Consider the following 19,172-nt stretch of genomic DNA (forward strand, 5'->3'; position numbering starts at 1 on the left):
GATACAATGTTTTTGTTAGATGGTTCATTCTGGCACAGCTACAAAACTCAATCTATTACACTCTTCTTTAAACTGTAATTTGATATATGATTTTATAAAATAAGTATGCAACTGTGGGAGGGTGTTGGTTTACATGTATATGTGCGTTAACAATGATACATTGATACAAATTTACCACTTATAGTTTTGTACAAGTGGGATATGTTAGGAAATGCAAAGCAAAAACCCTGCAGTGATTTGTAGGGAATTGAAATTAAGAGTATAAAGAGTGTTGAAAGTTGAATAGATAATTGTAGACTAACCAAAATATTGGATGCAAATTTTTTTCCTTAAAAATTTAGAATGTAGTGATGATCCTTTTATTGATAAAACCTGCTACTCTTACCATATATAATAGCACCCTCATAATTTGTGCTAAATCATGTGTTTAGCCGTATATATGTTATTCTGGAACGAAATTGTGCAGATGCCATATAAGTGCAATTTATTATTTTCAGGGTACATGTTAACCATTGTAGTTCTTCCTTTTATTATGGCTTCTGTAATTAAACGTCACATAGGAATTTCTCTTTCTTGCAGTTGTTATTCTTCATTCTTAGCTTTATCAAGATTTTTAATACTCAAGCATGTTACTAATTGAGTTTTTGTTTTGATATTTTTTAGAGCTTGATCTCTCAGTTCCAAGGTGATCTGTTAGATGAGAGACTTAAGAATGCATTTTCACTTTTGTAAGGTTGGATTTGAGCAAGATGCTGTATTCACTTATTCTTTCAGGCTGAGAAAATAGTTTTATAATCAATGAAAATTACCTGCACTAATCCATACGTGCTTTTATATGCATAATAAGAACGGTAGACTCTGTACACCTACCTCTGTTATTGTTAATGAACTCCATCAAGTTGAATGTCTTTTTACTCATCCTCCAGCCGTTTTTTTATTATAAAAGTTGCATCAAGATATCATGATCAAGTGTAATGGAGGGGACATGAATGGGGAGAGGGGTAAGGAGGTGAGATTCTCAGAACCAAATGGAGGAGAAGGGGTGCCAATATTGGTATGTGCCCTGGCTCTGCTCCTGTGCCAAGCCATTTCTTGCGGTTTGGGGCACCCCGGATGTTTGTGAGGTGGATTATCTTGTTGCTGGCTTTAAGATTGTTGTATAAACCTAGTGTACCTTATTTCAGTGCATTAATTTCCATCAAACAATTATTATATTCATATTAATAATGTGTTCAAACTTTATTGGTTCAATGTATTCAATAAATTATACAAGAATCTCTCTGTTGCTTGAGTATTCTACACAAGCCTATTAGTTTTGTGACCTTTTCCTCAGAAAACGTTCCAATATGGTTAAAAAAATATGGTTGGTTCGATATTTGTTCCCCTCTAGTTAAGTGTGATCCCCGACGACATGGGGTATATGTTTAGTACGCTGCAAGATGTAAAGTGAAGCAAATAAATGAACAAACGACTCAAAACTTAGGATCATGAAAACTGAAAGCAGTCCTTCATTTCTTATTTAGAAAATCCGACAGACACGCTTCTGTACTGCGGATTCATGTGGTACAAAACTCTCTTATATCTATCCAACTAGAACCTGCTTCTTTCCTCACTCGTTTCGTACTCATTAGGCCCCTAATTACATTCACATCTTCCCATCTTCCAAAAGATGCATACATATTAGACATCATCACATAAACATAATCTTCATTCCTATCTAATTCAATCACCTTAGCAGCTGCAATCTCCGCTACTTGTAAATCTGCCTGAGTTCCACAAGCACCAAGCAAAGCCCTCCAAACCACTCCATATGATTCAAAACCAAATTCATGTATCATACTTTCTGCTCTCCACAACTCTCCTTTTTGCCCCATCAGCCTTATCATTGAACAACAATGCTCAATGGATGGTGCAATCCCGTGTTCATTGATCATAGATTTAAAGTAATGAACAGCAACCTCAAATGGTATTTGGTTATGGGAACATGCTGATATAAGGTTAAGAAATGTGATACCATCAGGTTTTGTATCTCTTTCCATTTTCAGCAATTCGAAGAGGTTGGTAACTTGTGCAAAATCACCATTGCGAGCATGGCCAGATATCATTGCATTCCAGCTTACCAGATTTTTGTTAGGCAGTGCATGGAAGATTGATTCGGCATTCTTCACCTGCCCACATTTTGAGTACATATCGATTAGGGCGCTCCCAACAACTACAGATGCATAAACACCACACTTTATTGTGCAGCAATGAATCAGCATCCCCCGCGTGAAGGCCGACAGACCAGCAATTCCATCTAAAATGATAGAAAATGTGAACTCATCCATCTGTACCTTTCTTGAGTGCATTTTACTGAACATATCCCAAGCTTCCCGAGCTCGATTCCTATTCACTAAACCTGTAATTATGGAATTCCAAGAAGATGAATTTGGACTTGGCATAGTTGATAGAATCTGAATAGCATGTTCTATATTCCCCGCCTGAGCAATGCCATTTATCAGCCCATTATAGGAAATAGTATCAGGGTTTGGCATGAGGTGCAAAAACTTGTATGCAAGTTCAATGTTGCCGTTGTTAGCACTTGCTGCTATGACTGAATTCCAAGAAATAACGTCCTTGTCAATGATCTCAGAGAATACCCGGACAGCATGTTCGACAACCCCGCATTTCCCATACATGTCAATCAAGCTGTTTGCAACAACAGTACCATTAGCCATGCCCAATTTCACTATCTTGGAATGAATTGAGCTTCCCAGTTTCAAAAGACTCAGTTGGGCACAAGCACCCAAAGCAGACGTGAACGAGAATGCGTCAGCACAAATGTGGGACCTTTCTAAGCCTGTAAAAATCGACAACGCTCTTCGAAACTGGCCAGCGTGGACATAGCCAGAAATCAAAGTGTTCCATGAAACTACATTCGGATGAGGATTTTCAACAAACAATGTGTGGGCATCACTAAGTGAGTGCATTCTAACATAAAATCTGATAAGGGAGGCAGAAACATAGTTATGTGAACAATACCCGAAACGTAAAACATAACCGTGAAACTGTTGCCCCAATGAGTAATGGCCCATGTCAGTGGCAGAACAAACGAGGTGAACAAGAACAAAGGCATTTGGTTTAATACCAGAAGCTAACATTCGAGAGGCTTCAAGTAATGTCAACTCAGAATTGGTTCCACCTTTGGCATGGGCCTTAGCCCCTGTGATATTCATCCAACTGAAACTATTGCTTCCAATGCTACTATGGATGTGATTCAAACTAGTTCTATATGCAAAGGATGAAGGAAATGCAAAGGGACCATAAGGCTTCTCGAATTTTCGTGCTTCTTTGCAGAGAAACCTTCGCATGGCTTTCCCAATTCAACCTACATTTTTTCATTTATAAGAAAAGTAGGATCTCCCAACCTCACATTTTTTAAATATTCCCACACACAAAATTTTCTCTCAACGCCAACTTTTTTTGAGGGGGATATTTTGACTATCAAAAATGTCTACTACCACCTTACTACCTATCAAATCACCATTGGATTAAAGAGAGAGAATGTTAAAAAGTTTTTAAAGAGAGAGAAAATGTTAATCTAATGGTGATTAAATAGGTAGTAAGGTGGTAGTGAAAACTTTTGGTAATCAAAATATCCTCCCTCACTTTTTTTCCCAACTAATTTATTGTTTGGGTAGAGATAATATTTTTTTGATGTACCCTTTATTTATTACAACTATTCATCAATATCATTCTATATGTAAGCCCTCTCTCCAATTCCCAAATGGGAGAGCGTGGAGAGAGTCTATGAGATCTTAGTGAATTGAAAAATGTGTATAGAAGAGTATAACTGGAAAAAAAAATTAATTTATTTCAATTTAAATAAATGATTATGAATATAAAATTATTTCGAAGTTATTTATGAATTTATTGCAATTATGCATGTCCATTTTAGACGTGATCACTCACGTCTAAAGAAGGCGTGACCACAAAGGCAGTCACGCCTAATCTAGACGTGAGTTACCCGGTGCTGACACATGACATAAAAAAATCAACATTTTAACCATAAAACTTCGGAAGACAATAACATTGGCCTCGGGTGCTCAAATCAGGTAATTTTTTTTTTATTCCAAGTCAATTTTTGAGATTTACGCAATTCATTTGGCATAATTTATCTCTCACAAACTCAAAAGCCTCAGAGTTCTTTCCGAACAAGTACCATGAGCTGCAGCATTGATGGAGAGAAAATCATTGTCATGATTAGAAACATTCCTAGCAAAGATCCCTATAATTACGGTACTATTGTTGCAAATTCAAACTATATTTATGAGAGACGAAACTTTAACTTAAATAGCATCATTCACACTAACAAATATAAAATATGAGGAGGGATATTCTTACTACCAAAATTTTCTACTACCAACTTACTACCTATCTAATCACCATTGGATCAACATTTTCTCTTTTTTCAAAAACTTTTTAGCATTCTCTCTCTTTAATTCAATGATGATTAGATAGGTAGTACGTTAGTAGTAAAGAAATTTGGTAGTAAGAATATCCTCCCTCATAAAATATACCATACGCTTTTATCTTAAAAAGTTATGCGAAATAAAAAAAAGTGATTTGGGCATCCGAGACCAAAGTTATAGCCTTCTAAAGTTTTACGATAAAATATCCCTAATTTTGGAAAAATTTCACCAAAATTTCCTTCAATGAGATATCATTATGTAGATCTCGAAAAATTATGTGAAATCAATTTTTTTTACCTAATTTGGATACTCTAGTCAAAAGTCATGCTTTTTCAAAATTTTACGGTCAAGCTGTTGACTTTTTTATATCACGTGTCAGCATCGAAAGTGAAGTTGGTTACGCCTAAAAGATGCGTAAGTGGTCACATCTTTTTAGGCGTGAATGCCTTGTAGACCATGCCTAAGTTAGGCATGAATGGTTTGTCCAATTTGAGCATGAATAACTGCAATCGTAAATAATTTTGAAATCGTTATATGTTCGTAATTATTTATTTAAATTACAATAAAAAATTTTTGGCTACATGATGCATGTAAAATTTCTGTCCATAACTTTAAAAATAATATACGAAAGACACTTTGAGGGTTAAATGTGTTTCTTGTACACCATAATATTAAATAGGTTGACCTTATATACAAAAAAATAAAATAAAATAGGTTGACCTTATCACTATTATGTATTATGTATATATATTTAATAGTTTTGATCATAACCATTAAAAGTCAGACGAAAAGACATATTGCATTGATTGTTATTTGTTGCCACATAACACAAAAGACACACTAGGAGGGTTAATGCGTTTCTCATTATGTCATATGCACTTTGATATTAAATAAGTTGACCTTATCTCTATAAAGTATATATATATTTAAATTTTTGACCGCAACTATTAAAAAATATACTTTTTTATTTTTTTATTTTTTCGCTCTCCAATATTATTAGATTATAATATTAAAAGGAGAAAGAAATAATAAAAATAGTTGAAATTTTATATTTTATAAAAAAAAGAAAGAAATGATACGTATAATTGCTACACATATATAAAAATTACGTGGAATTTATGTTTTCTTTTTCTCTTTATTGGGCCCACACACCTTGTATATACAGGAGATGAATACCTATTAAAATTTCTATTTGATCTGTAAAATTGAAAACGGTAGGGATATAATACTTCTCTATTTTTAAGGAAAAATTCTAGATTTAGATAAAAAGAATAATTTCAACGTTGACCAATTACCTCTGTTTATATATAGCAAAAGTGAATAATTGAAAAATTCTGACTGTGAGAGAGAGAGAGAGAGAGGGAGGGAGGGAGGGAGAAGGGGTTGGTAGAGACACCAAAATCGTGGAGGTTGGCTCAACTCAAACATGGAAACAAAGAATTATAAGGGGTAAATGCAGGAGCAGATAAGCTAGCGTATTTATTACCATTTCTGAAACAAATAAATGCAATATGAGTTTTCAAAACACAATTGAAGGGAATTTCCGCTGTATGCAAAAGAGAATGAAGAGAGGATAGGATGCAATATATCCTCTCTTGATAACAGGAAACAATAGACCCCCATTTTGATATAATTTCAATTTGTTTGGAAGAAAAAGATGACAATGGAGGACAAGATAAATAAGAGAGTGATGGAAGATGTAGCAGTTATCGGAGGATTAATAGGAGTCCAATTTATCTACGCAGGGAACGCTGTGTTGATGGGTTATGTTATGTCATTGGGTCTCACCTCATTTACCATTATCATCTTCACCTCTCTCGCTGCATTCTTTATTCTCTTCCCCGTTGCCTTTTGTGTTGAAAGGTCCTCTCTCTCTCTCTCAAATGAATAGTATAAATGTTATTTTCACTTTATATGCTCTGTTTGAATGGGCATTATTTGAAGATTAATTTTCATGATGTTATTATGTATCTGTTGCAGGAGAAAGTGGCCCAAGAATTGGAGTTTCAAGTTGATTATGCAGCTATTGTTTCTTTCATTTGGAGGGTATGGAAATCTTATAACTTATTCAATCACTTCCTTTTATCATTTATTTTTATTTTTATTTTCACAAACGTTCCGGTTAAGTGTCTGGAAAAAAAAAATGATAAAAGATTGGTGATGAAATTAGATTAATTCAGTTTCTGTTTACATAGTCCGATATTTTGGGTTATCATATGGTTGCGGTACTGTATCCCTCATGGTAATTTGTAGAAAACACAACAATCCCCAAATTTAGTCTTATCCAATTTGTAATATTAATAATCCTCTGTATTAGTGGTTCTGATATTTGCAGGGTCTGTTTCCCCCTCTGACCATTTTGCCACCGGCACCTTCACTGCTTATGTATTAGTACTATGTTTTCCTATGTGTGTGTTTCGGTTCTTCAAATTTCTAAAATAAAATACAAAGTTTTTTTTTTTTTTTTTTTAATACTCTTGCCTGTTGTGATGCAGATTAGCTTTCCAGACTTTATTACTCAAAGGAATCAATCTAGCTTCGCCAGCAATGGCAACTGCTATGCCAAATCTTGCCCCAGGCCTTATCTTCATCATCGCATGGACTTTCGGGTAAATCTAACTTATTTTATATGGGTTTTGTTAATTTTAATATGAGTTTTATAAGAGTTATGTTGTAGGAAAAATAATTGTGTCGTGTTACTGAGATTCGTTTTCATGCTTTAGATTTTTATTTTTATTTTTGCTTCAAAAAATATGGGCCCCACAAAATGTTGTGTGTATAGGAAACTTTACCATGTCATGTTAAAGTACACGCGAAAACCCCTTTTAATATTGCTATAAATCATTCCAAATGGTGAATGAGGTAATATCAGGAAATAAAAAGTGGTTTATTGTAGAGGTTGGTGAAATTACTATTTAGCATAAAATGGGTTTTATGGGAAAGTATGGGAAAATCACACTTGGACATTTACACAACTACTTTGTCAGAAAAATAGAATGTTATGATTCACATTTGAGCCAAAAATAAGTAAAATGTTTATATGCTCTCAACAATGCCAGTAGAAGCCTTCTATTAATTATCCCTCTGGTAATGGTCTAATGGATTGGAAATTCTTATATTTGGCAGGTTAGAGAAAGTCAACTTAAGCAACAAGAATAGTAAAGTAAAAATCTTAGGAACATTGCTCTGTGTCATGGGCGCTCTCATAATGAGCATAATGCAAAGCATTTCTACTCCTGCAACCGAGAAAGAGGTTAAAATTCAATTATCATCGACACCATCAGATTCTATCTTTGACATGCAGAAGATAATCGGATGTCTCTATCTCATGGCTTCTATCCTCATATTGTCAAGCAACATCGTCCTGCAGGTAACTTGGAATCAGATAAGAAACATGACACAAATCTTTTTAATTTCATAACTCTTAATAAAAATTGTTGTTCTTGTAGGCTTTTGCTCTTGGAGATTTTCCTGCACCCATGTCCTTGAGCGCAATAACGTCCTTGCTTGGGGCTTTCATGACTGCAATTGTTCAGTTAGTTGAAGATCACGAAGTGAAAACTGGTTGGCCACTTGTGAGTTTTAAGGACCTAATTGGCTATTCTTTTCTGGTAAATTTTCACTCTTCTCATTATTTTACTGGTGATTTGTGTGCTCATTTGTTTGGCTTTCATAGTAACAAATGCGTTTTGATACTAAGTTTAGTCTAGCATGTTTAAACAGTGATAAAATGGGCCAAAGAATTGGGTAGAGTAGTCTAGCTTTAAATTTTCATTCTTATTTAGCAAAGCATAGTATCTAGTGAAACATTTGCAGGGATAAGAAGCGTGGTCATTTCTGTCATCCATGTATGCAACTTTTTATATTATCCCTGTGATGGGTATTAAAGGCATAAAAAATTATAAATGCACAGGGAGGTGCAGTGAGTGGAATATGCCTAAGCTTCAGTGGGTGGGCAATTGAGAAGAGAGGGCCAGTCTTTGTCTCCATGTTTAGCCCCATTGGTACAGTCTCCACCGTCATTTACTCAGTTGTTACCCTTGGAGATTCTATTAATTTTGGAAGGTACCTATTAAAATTCCCAACATTTGACTTTTGCAAACTATATTCCCAATTGTAGTATCTAATTCCTCCCTACAACACTGCATTGCAGCATTGCAGGTATGTTCCTCATGTTCACTGGGCTATACTTGGTTCTCTGGGCCAAAGGGAAAGAAGTCTATGCAGATGGACATGAATTAGAGAGTGAGTTTGATGCAGAAAAGCCTCTTTTATGTTGATGTGTTTTTCAAATGTGAACAAGTAATATGTACATTGTACTTTTGTCATCATGCTAGAAACAGAGGAAATAACATAGGAGAATTTAAATATGGTCAATTTAAGTACTAATTAAACAAGTAATGCATTTAAATAAGCTTAATGACAATTGGCAACCAACATGTATCTATTGAGACAACATGGCAAAGCAATCTGTATATGTGCTGTCAACAATGTACTTTATATTTAACAATGTAATGGGATGTGTAAAATAAATTAAAGCACCCACATTTTCAACTTTGTTTCGCAGAATCTTGAAGCAGCTGCTCCCTTGATGTATTCGAGACAAAGAGCATACGTAGGAGTACCCTGAGAAAAAAGGTAGAAGGAGTCTCTTGGGTTTGAAGGAATGAAACATGAGACCATAGATTTATTTTATTTTATTTTTTTCCTTAATGAAATTCTTCGGTTAGATAGATATGACATTTTTAGATGCAAATGAAACAAAATCACCCCTTAGATAGGAGCAGAATATTTTGTGACGCTGTTCTGCTATTGATAAATCATGTTGTGTGAAGATTGTTGGGTCGTTTGGTTTCATATTTTGTTAAACATATCTCACTGCCTTACAATATGTCCTCTGCTTTGAGATGAGAAGAGAGGAATATAAACTGGTTGGTGCGGCCATATGTGTAAGTGTAGTTGATGCCGACTTTTTTTTTTCGTCTTGATCCTGATTATTTTATATTTCCTAGATTTATTATCATTAATTTGGATGCAATTTGCCATTGAACAAACAAGTTATCCATGATTTCCTAACTCAAATTAAAAAAAGATAAAAGTTATCCATGATTCAATTTTGTTTTTGGATAAATCCCAGTTAATAAGTTGTAAGTTGTGTTGAACTAAAATAATAATCCTGTGAAAAGGACCATCAGAGATTATTATATTCTACAGTTTTATTTTGTGCAAATAGAAAATTATATTGAAAAAAACTATGGTTACATGCTATTTTATAGGAAATTAAATTTTATAACCTTAGATGTTATAAAAATGCAACCTAACTATCCATTCAGCTTCGTCACTTAGGTCACACAAAAAATTTACGTATGCACAAATATTTAAATGTTTCCCCTCTTAATAAGTGTATCATAAAGGTAATTCTTTAGGTATACCTCTACCCCTAACTAATAGTATTATTTTTTTCACCGAATGAAAAATAATGCTTCTTTTATTCAACTTCATATTCTTTTTTCCCTCTAGGTGAAGTCATTTGATTGCATAAGTTTACGTTTAATGTGGTAAATTGCAACAATGTGGAGAATTCCTAGAAGCCAATTTATACATCAGAACAATTTTTGAATATAATTATTTTCTTTATTTGTAATGCGCCAAAACTAATTTGACTCTTAGGTGTAAATCATATTAATAGGTAGGGGAATCGTCGATTTATAATTTTTTTTTACAAATTACATCAAGAATGTATGACCGGTCATACATTCTTGATTGAAGTATGACCGATCATACTTAATGTAATTTGTAAGAGTTTATAAATATAATTTTTTCCTGCCAGGTGACTTTCAACTTTTATTGTTTAAATAAAGGAAAAAGTATGTATCATTTTAAAGAATGTAAAGTTATATCATTTTAAATGAGAAAAAGAGATAAATTATAGAGAAGAGAGTAGATCAAAAAAAAATTTGGATCTCACTTTTTTGTAAAAGTGAAATAACACATATCATATCATTTAAAAAGATAAATATTTTTTCCTTAAATAAATCACAACCATCCAAGTTCACTAAAAGGTCACATTAGTCACGTGACGTTTGGCTGCCCCAACAAATAAACGTAAGAGATAAATAATATAAAATGATAAACCTTGACGGATATAATATCACTTTAAGGTAGATAGATTGTTCCAAACTTCCAATTACTCCGATCAGAGTAAGATGTGTATCGAAGAAAAATTTGTTTTCGTTTACAAATTTTATTTACAAATTATACCTAATATATTTCTGAGAATATATAGTATAATTTATAAAAATTTATAAATAAAAAATTTATAAATATAACCCTCTCTTCAATAATAATATCAATACAAATTTTCAAAGTTTGAAACTCCTGCCTTCTTCTAACCAGACCACAAAACGTTGGTAATGGTATGCCATCCCACAATTATAAAATAAAAATAAAAAATGCCAACTTATAATTGAAATCAAACTAATGAAATCCAAAGCATGGATATCGCGAAATATGGAAACAGATGCTATATATGTTCATTGAATATATATTCATAATTCATTAAATATATAAGGAAAGATAGCTAGGCGAGTAAAATAATTGGGGAAAAAAGTCATCAAAAGGGTTGGTATTTAGATCTTGTTTGGCACAACTTTTTTAAAATTAGAATTTATTTGTAAACTAAAATTAAGAAAAATAATGTATCAAAAAAAATTAAGGAAAAGAATTTAAAATAAGTTAAAAGTTGTTGAATAAATATATAAATTTTTTAATTTAAAAGTTATTTTAAAACTCAAGCGAAAAATAAGTTGTTGGGTAAAATAATCTTTTTTTTTTTTTTTGTAAATAGGTAAAATAATCTTTATATGTTCTGTTTCTAGTTAAAATAATCATAAAAGGTATTAGAAACCATTATTATTTAGAAAAACATAAATATGATAAGAAATAAAAGACAATGACTTAAAAAAAATGAATAAAACTTTCTTACTAGATGAGAGTTTTATTCAAAAAGATTTGTATTCAAAGAAAACTTTTTTTTTTTTTTTTGGTACATTCAAAGAAAACTTTTATCAGTAAGCACTTAAGCACCCACATAGCGGAAAAAATGTTTGCAGAAATCGATAACAAAATAAATTAAAACCCTTTATTGGAATTTAATGTCAATTATTTATGTGGAAGAAGGAAAAATCCTTATTTTTTTATGCAACTATAGATAATAGTAGAACCAACTCCTTGGCTGGCAAAACTCTTATTTTTTTGGTTTTGTTGGCTAACATGAAGAAAGAAAATTAATATTATGATTTATCCCAATTATGTATAAAAAATACTAAATGTTTTGAATTTTAAAATATTAAATATTTATATTTTTTATGTACTAAATTTTAATTTTCATTTATTAATATATCTTGAAAGACGCCTGTTAAAATCCTTTTTTTACTTTAAAAAAAATTAAAAAGTAATTCTGCTTTTATTGCAAAAAAAAAAGTTCTCCACTTCATTCATATAAAAATGAATGGTCCTACTAATCTTTTCTCTCTCTCCTTTTTATAATGGTATCACTCACTTCTATATAGGTGTAGAAGAGAAATTTTTTCTGTAACAAAAACAGAAACATTAAACCAAAAAAAAAAAAACAACATGCAATTTTAGAGCTTTCCAAAGGACACTTTAAATTTTTTTTCTCTCGTTTTATTAAGAGCCGCTATCTTTAAAGCCAGAAAAAAAAAAACTTACTATAAATTTTTTTTAAAAAATTAAAGAAATCTAGTTATAATTTATTAAGATTTGAGGACAGTTAATTAATAAGTGAAAGTGGTGGAAACCATTCTAACAAAAAGTTCTAGCTATCGTTGGGCCATTGCCTTTTTTCGATTGCCAAAAAATAAAACTTAAAAACTATTTCTCTTCTTTTTTTTCTAAAAAAATATTTTTTATTAGAGTGGCCAATTATTTTGGTTATGCTGTTGTTCTCTTTAATCGAAGGGTATCCATAATTATTCATTTAAATTTGTTTTAATCACAAATCACTAAATGAGTTAAAAACACAGAAAAGTTAATGGTTATAACATTGGGATTTTTTTCACATGAAAACAATGTTGCATGTATTTCAAAAAATTTGAGAAAAGCTGGGTTGCAAGGTCTCCTTCCTCTAGATCTGTCTAAATAAACGTTATATAATCAAGTTTTCTTTGTCATGTTTATGCTTAATTTGTTCGTTTATTTCCCAATTGAACCCCTCAAATTTTTGGCATCTTCGTACTGCCCACTCAAATTGATAGGGTTGACAAAATAATTGAGAGCCTTTATAAGACTTCCAACTTCAAGTAGATACACAATCTGTGATCGGAGTTCTGTCCCCGTAGTTGGCACTTGGCAGAGTAGTTGATACGTACTAAGGAAATTTGAATTTGTTTATCCAAATTAAGTGTATCATCGATAGATTAATTAATAATTAACTAATATAATAAATAATTTATTAACATATTATACCCAACTTAGATGTATCGATGATATACAAGAATTTCACTGACTTGCCGATGGTCTTTTTTTTATACGACCTCGAATATTTCGGTAACCGATTGACCGTTGCCAAGTCAATTTCATGGACCTGTCCATGATACCCAGCCACATGAGGGGGAGTTCTTTAGGATGATGCAGATATAATTAATGCTGAGTAACATTTAACGTTACTTTTTAATAACAATACCAAATAATTCTTATCCCCTATTAATTGAAATCGTAGTGTTAATATATATTGGTTTCATCTTGGTGAGTAGGGGTGAAATTGGACTGAGCCGGCCCCACAGGGGCTTACGGCTCGGTCTACGTCAGGTCATACCTGACTTAGTATATTTCGTAAAATAGGCCGAACTTGGACTTTGAAAAAACTTGTTTAATAAAAAAGTCGTAGGCCCACTTTCACAAGACCTGGCCTATAAGCCTACAGGACCGCCTATATTGTACTATTTATTTTTAAAAAATAGAATACTATTGTTAACCAAGGAAAAAAATTTGTGATAAAAATAAGATATACTTGGGACAAGTATGCCTTGACGAAAAATAAAAGATATAAATTTAATTAATTGTAATTATTTATAACTTAATTATATTCGATTATATTTAAATAAAAATCTAACTTTGTTTCTTATGTAGGAGGAACCAACATCTCAACATGTTAAATTGTGTATATGAATATATTAAAAAAAATTTGGTAGAGGTTATACTTACTACAAGCATCATGATGTGCTTGTTGGATTCATGTAATTATTTTAATTTACATAGTATGGATTTGTTTGTTGGATCTGATGAAATATATGTTTTTTAGTTTGAGCATTTTACTTTTAAAAATGACTTAAATACAAATTGTATGAGTTTTGTTGTGATTCGTGATTCTGTTTGGACGTTGAAATTATGATTTTTGGTTTAGCAACAAAATTTGAGTATTTTGTAAAGTTGATTCATGGTTCTGTTTAGAAGTTAAAAATTAACAGGCTAATAGACTAGGTCAGGCTATTTGTTGTTTTATAAACGGGTCAAGTCAGGCTAATAGTTAAACTCATAATAAGCTTGGGCCAGGCCAAATTAAAAATTTTTGTCGTAGGCTTGAACTTTTCGGGACAAAGTTTGGTCCAGCCCGGCCTACTTTCACCCCTATTGGTGAGCATTAAATGCAATACGTGAGGATTCGGCTCTGATTTAAAGTATATGGCACCTCAAATACGTTATTAATTAGATGAAAAGTGTATAGTTTCACATTTAAATAGTGTGAGACTAATTACAAAACACTACAAGAAAAATGTCGTCACACTTTATAAAAAAAAATTACATTATTATTTCCAAAAAAAAAAAAATTACATTTTGAATAAATTTAGTTATTATAGAAAAAATCTTATCTTCTTCTAAATCTTTTAATTAAACTATCTTTCACTTTTTATTATAACTAAACTAGACAAGGGTTAATGACTGCTGCATAAATGATTAGTGATCGGTTCAAATCACTTTGATCGAATAAGGTACTTTTGAAGAGGTTCTTTTGGTGATTACATCTCGTAAGTTTTTTTGATTTTTTACACAAAATGAGGAGTGTACCAACAAGAGTATCTGATATTCATGTTAGTGTTTATACAATTAAACAAGTGTAAGTAGATCCAAGAGATGTACCTTCAACATTTATATTCTAGAAAACTAAAATGGTGGCAAAGTGAACAATCAGGGCGGACCTTTCTCACTTATTAGCAGATCTTGGGACTTAGTCAACCACCGCTAGGTCAACTCATGTTGAGTCTTTGAACATTTATATTTATAATATTGAAGGACACAACATCTATGAAAGATGTCAATCATAGCATGGAGATATCATTATTCATGGGGTTAAATGAACAATTATATTAAATGAGTTTACATATCATAATCAAATCCAAAATTTTAAGACAATAGGTGTGGGGGCCTTTTAACATATATGATGATGTGCATTTAGTTTATTCTTAATCAATATGAAACTTCACTCGCACACATTTGCAATCGCCAACACACATTCATTTTCAATATTCATACTTGTGTTCAAAACTCATTCAGAATTTCCTTCATTTTCAAAGTCTAATTTCAAATGGATGAAATGTCAGTACCGTTGATTCCATCTGAAATTGCAAATTGACTTCTCGAATCCCCGCCCCAAAAAAATTTGCAAATTGACGATGGCAGCTATCATTTTGGAACATTCTTGTGTTAATGAATTGTAGAACTTCCGCATGGGCTGCTGACTGACTTTCCAACGCCACCTTCTTTTCTTTACCATGGACTAAAGACCATATAAGTTTAATAATATTTTTGTAGAAGTTGCGTTTAATTTGATAACCTTTATACAATTGCACCAACCTCAGTTATTTTTGTTACCTCGTTTTCCTAATTAGAGAAGTCTTATAATTTCTTATATCTCATTTCCTAATCAGCTATTTTGTTATCCCATTTAAATTACTGTGATTTTATTATAACGCCAATCCCGAAGATGTATTCTATAAGCAACATCAATTTCTAATTGACCGCCAGCTTTCCGTCGCTATCTATCTATTTATTTAATATAGTGGATATTCTTATCACAACATGATCTATATAGACAAATGAAACGCTAACATTTCAGAACAGAACAAAAAAATGAAAGTAAACTCACTGAAAGGGTTTTACGCACCATGTAGTGTTGGTGCTGCCAGCATCTTATTTGGGCCGTTAAGGAAGTATATGAATTATTGATGGGCCTTCACTTAACATCTTAAGTTTTCGAGTTAAATTGATTTTTTACATAGTATCAGAGCCTCGTTATTACGGGTTCGATTCTCACTACCCCACTTTCTCTCATGAAATTTCTTAACACAGATAGGTTAGGCCTGATGCATCATCCACCTTTCAAACCCAAAAGCCTTGCGTGTGAGGGGGCGTGTTATAGAATAATATAAACTATTAAAAAGCCCTCACCCACTATTAAGCTTTTGAGTTGAATTGATTCTTTACATAGTATCTGAGCCTTAGTGTCCCGGGTCGATTTTTACCTTACTTTCTCTTGTGGAATTTTATAGCACAGGTAGGTAGACCTGTGCATTATCCACCCTTTATGCCAATGGTGGACCGAGAAAATTTTCTTTATGTTGCACACTTAAGGCGGGGGTTCGGGGGCGCTGCCCCCAAATTTTTTTTAAAAAAGATCATGATCATGATTCAATTTTTGCTTTTACTTCAAAAGTAAAGCTTCGATGAAACAATCAAAATTTTAAGAAAATAATCGATAATGATAATTAAAAAATAAATAACACCACAAAAAGAGATTTGTAAAATATAGTATAATTGTAGTGGTTAATAGATCAAAAATCCACTTATATATTTGATCCAAAGTTGGCTACTTTTGTTTCACAAAAGATTGTGAAAAATCCTCTCCACTCTTTACCTTTTTCCTTTCAATCTTTCTATTTTTTTATTTTTTTTTTAATTGGCCTGAATCACACATCCTATGTGAAATTTTTTTCCCCCAATTTTTTTATGTCTGCAAGTGCAGACAATGGCACCCACCTGGGTCTGCCATTGCTTTATGCCAAGTGAGCTCTCGCATGAGGAGGCATGTTACAAAAGTATATAAATTATTGATGAGCCTTCACTTAACAGCTTAACCTTTTAAATTGAATTAGTTCTTTACATTGACAATTTCAATTGTGGGGTGTAGTCAGATTTAATTATGATGTTTAGGCCGAAAAGAGTAAATAAAGAGAGTTGTGTCTTGACTTTTACCCTAATAATAAATGCTAGATCTAACATTTGGTACGAGAGAGCCGAGGTCATGAATTTAACTCCCCAATATGACATTTTGTGAAAGATAAGTGTGTTGGGGGTTGTTGGTGCAACCAATATTGCCTTGGGAAGACTCATTAAAGTCAAATTAAATTAGGGCGCTTGAGCTGGTATAAGTAAAAAGAGTTGTGTCTTAAGTATCAACTATAGCTTTTGATCTAGTGATAAACGTTCAATTCAACGTAAGAGAAATTTGTCTGAATTTGTCCCATAGTTGTTGGCGACATACTTTAGAATTTAAGACATGCATTTCCATAACATGCCTAATGTCCAAAAATGGAGGTTCATCCCCTTATACGAGTAGAAGAGTGTCCACTCGCTTACGTGGAGCTCTAGCGAGAACGCATGATTTTGCTTGAGAATATTGACGTGGCAGCTGCAGGTGAGTTTAGAGAGTAATTATACCTGTAGCTAGTTATTTAGAACGAATTATCACTTGATGAATAATACAATTTTCTCTTTGAAGCATTTTCTTTCTGTCCTTTCATTCTTTCCAACCCCAGGTTGCAACATCCCCAAATAGATGTCGTTCAGACATGATCTTTCATGCTTACAAATATTACATAGGATCGCAAATTCAAGATTGTGATTTTCTCTACTTTCTTTCCTCAAAATTTTACCAAAAACATTTGCATCCCTACTCCGTGCATATCAAGTGCTTCACGTGCGCGTGTCATTTAATGCCACATTTCACTCTTATGAGTGTAATAATATAATTTAATAGATAAATATTATACTCATCTTTTTTTGCTTTCTTTAGATTATAATCTCAACCAACTTTTATTTTTTTCTCTTCCATTCCTAAATTGTGATCTAATAACATTGGGAAAAAATAGAAAAAGTATGTACGAAAAAAATAAAAACAACACAATATTCTATCTTATAATTTAGATCGACGTAATGTAAAATATTATAAAAAATTAATAATCTCTTTAATTATAGTTCTTCATTTCTTTACTAGGCATGGGACATGATAAAATCAGTAATCAGTATAGGTGAAATTTAATTATTTGGTTTTCCTTAAGTTTTTTCACGTTTTCTTTTCAAAACAAATTAAACAAACTGCATGAAATAAAATATATATGAATAATTAAATATAAAAAAACATATGTGCAATCATTAATAATACTTCGCGCCTGTGTGTATGTATTATAATAATGGTAGAGTCATGAGAGTCACTACTAGCTAGTGCACCCCTAGTTTGTAGTTCCAGCAGACAGGAGAAGCAATAGAAGGACATTCACTCATCTTGCGGTGTAGGCCATTCTATCGTCTTGATATATATCTTTCAAGCCTGGTAGATTGCACCAAATCGTGGTCTCTCATCATTCATCTAATCCTTGACTTCGCATGCAAATGCAATGCCCCATCATGTCTGTTGTAATATACTTGAGTTGGTAACCAAAAAGAAACATCTCATATTGTTATTAAATTAAAATTAAAAAAAAAATCCAATACCAAGATTTAAGGGCAGACCTTGTTTGGAGCAAGGCATGTTTCAGAGGCAACTATTCGACCAACATTTTGTTGAATGTTGATTGCGTAAGAAATTTCAAAATATGATTATACGAAATTAGAACACCAAAAGATTTAGGCTTACTTGTTGAAGACACGCTTCTTGATTTCTTGAAGACTTCTTGTTTCATCTGGCTCTTGCAATAGAAAGACCAGGATCTTTCTCTGCAATTCATATCACTCCTTGATCACAACCGTCGATGGGGCGAGTTGTAGAGTAACGTTTTCTAACACGTTGTGAATGCAGGAGGGACCTAGCTAAAACTTATTAACCCTAATCCCCTTCCCGTCATGGGCCTATGAGTTAGGCCTACACTGTTACCCGCACTAATCAGTTTACAAATATTCAAACCCAAACAAAAAGATTACTTAATTAAATGGGCTTTATACTGCACCTCCATATAGATCATGACTTAGCCCGTTTTTATCAAAATAATAAAAACTACAATTGATTGAAGCCCACAATTATTATAAAAATTTCTAACATTCTCCCACTTGGAAAAAATCAATTGTAAAATTTTAATTTAAAAGAGAAAAGGAAAACAAAGTTATTTGGAAATGACTCTCGGGTTAAGAACTAATTCTTATAATGTGGCCACATTTTAAGAAAACATCCAAGGTGCGATATCTGAATATGACTCCATCCAACTAAAATCAAATAACATTGAATCAGGCGGTGATTATATCCTTACCGATATAAGACCTTCCATGATCACAAATGTTACTTGACTCCGTCGACTAGTCATTAGTGTGGAGTGTAGCAAGAAAATAGCATGCCAATGTGATCCAACAACAGCCAAACTGCTATTTTCTCTGTCAGTCCTCAAATTTCTCTCAAATGCCTTAAAGCCAGAGAAATTTCCATGGTTTATCAAA

General features: G+C 32.5%; 2 protein-coding genes across 2 annotated transcripts; one reads left to right on the forward strand and one right to left on the reverse strand.

Moving 5' to 3' along the window:
* Nucleotides 1-1,556: 1,556 nt before the first annotated feature.
* On the reverse strand, nt 1,557-3,403 carry LOC133311280 (putative pentatricopeptide repeat-containing protein At5g47460). The gene has a single exon (XM_061512304.1). It carries the CDS (start codon nt 3,348-3,350, stop codon nt 1,557-1,559), a length of 1,794 nt encoding a protein of 597 aa, XP_061368288.1. The 5' UTR covers nt 3,351-3,403.
* Nucleotides 3,404-6,114: 2,711 nt separating this feature from the next.
* Nucleotides 6,115-8,731, forward strand: LOC133311285 (WAT1-related protein At5g47470-like). Its single transcript, XM_061512308.1, has 7 exons — nt 6,115-6,314; nt 6,432-6,497; nt 6,947-7,060; nt 7,578-7,821; nt 7,901-8,062; nt 8,365-8,516; nt 8,605-8,731. The coding sequence occupies exons 1-7, from the start codon at nt 6,115-6,117 to the stop codon at nt 8,729-8,731; spliced, it is 1,065 nt and encodes a 354-aa protein (XP_061368292.1).
* The last annotated feature ends 10,441 nt before the right edge of the window (nt 8,732-19,172 follow it).

This window comes from Gastrolobium bilobum, unplaced genomic scaffold, assembly GCF_033153095.1.
Source record: "Gastrolobium bilobum isolate Gb01-03AN ecotype WA unplaced genomic scaffold, APGP_CSIRO_Gbil_v1 utg3539, whole genome shotgun sequence".
Taxonomy (NCBI): Eukaryota; Viridiplantae; Streptophyta; class Magnoliopsida; order Fabales; family Fabaceae; genus Gastrolobium; species Gastrolobium bilobum.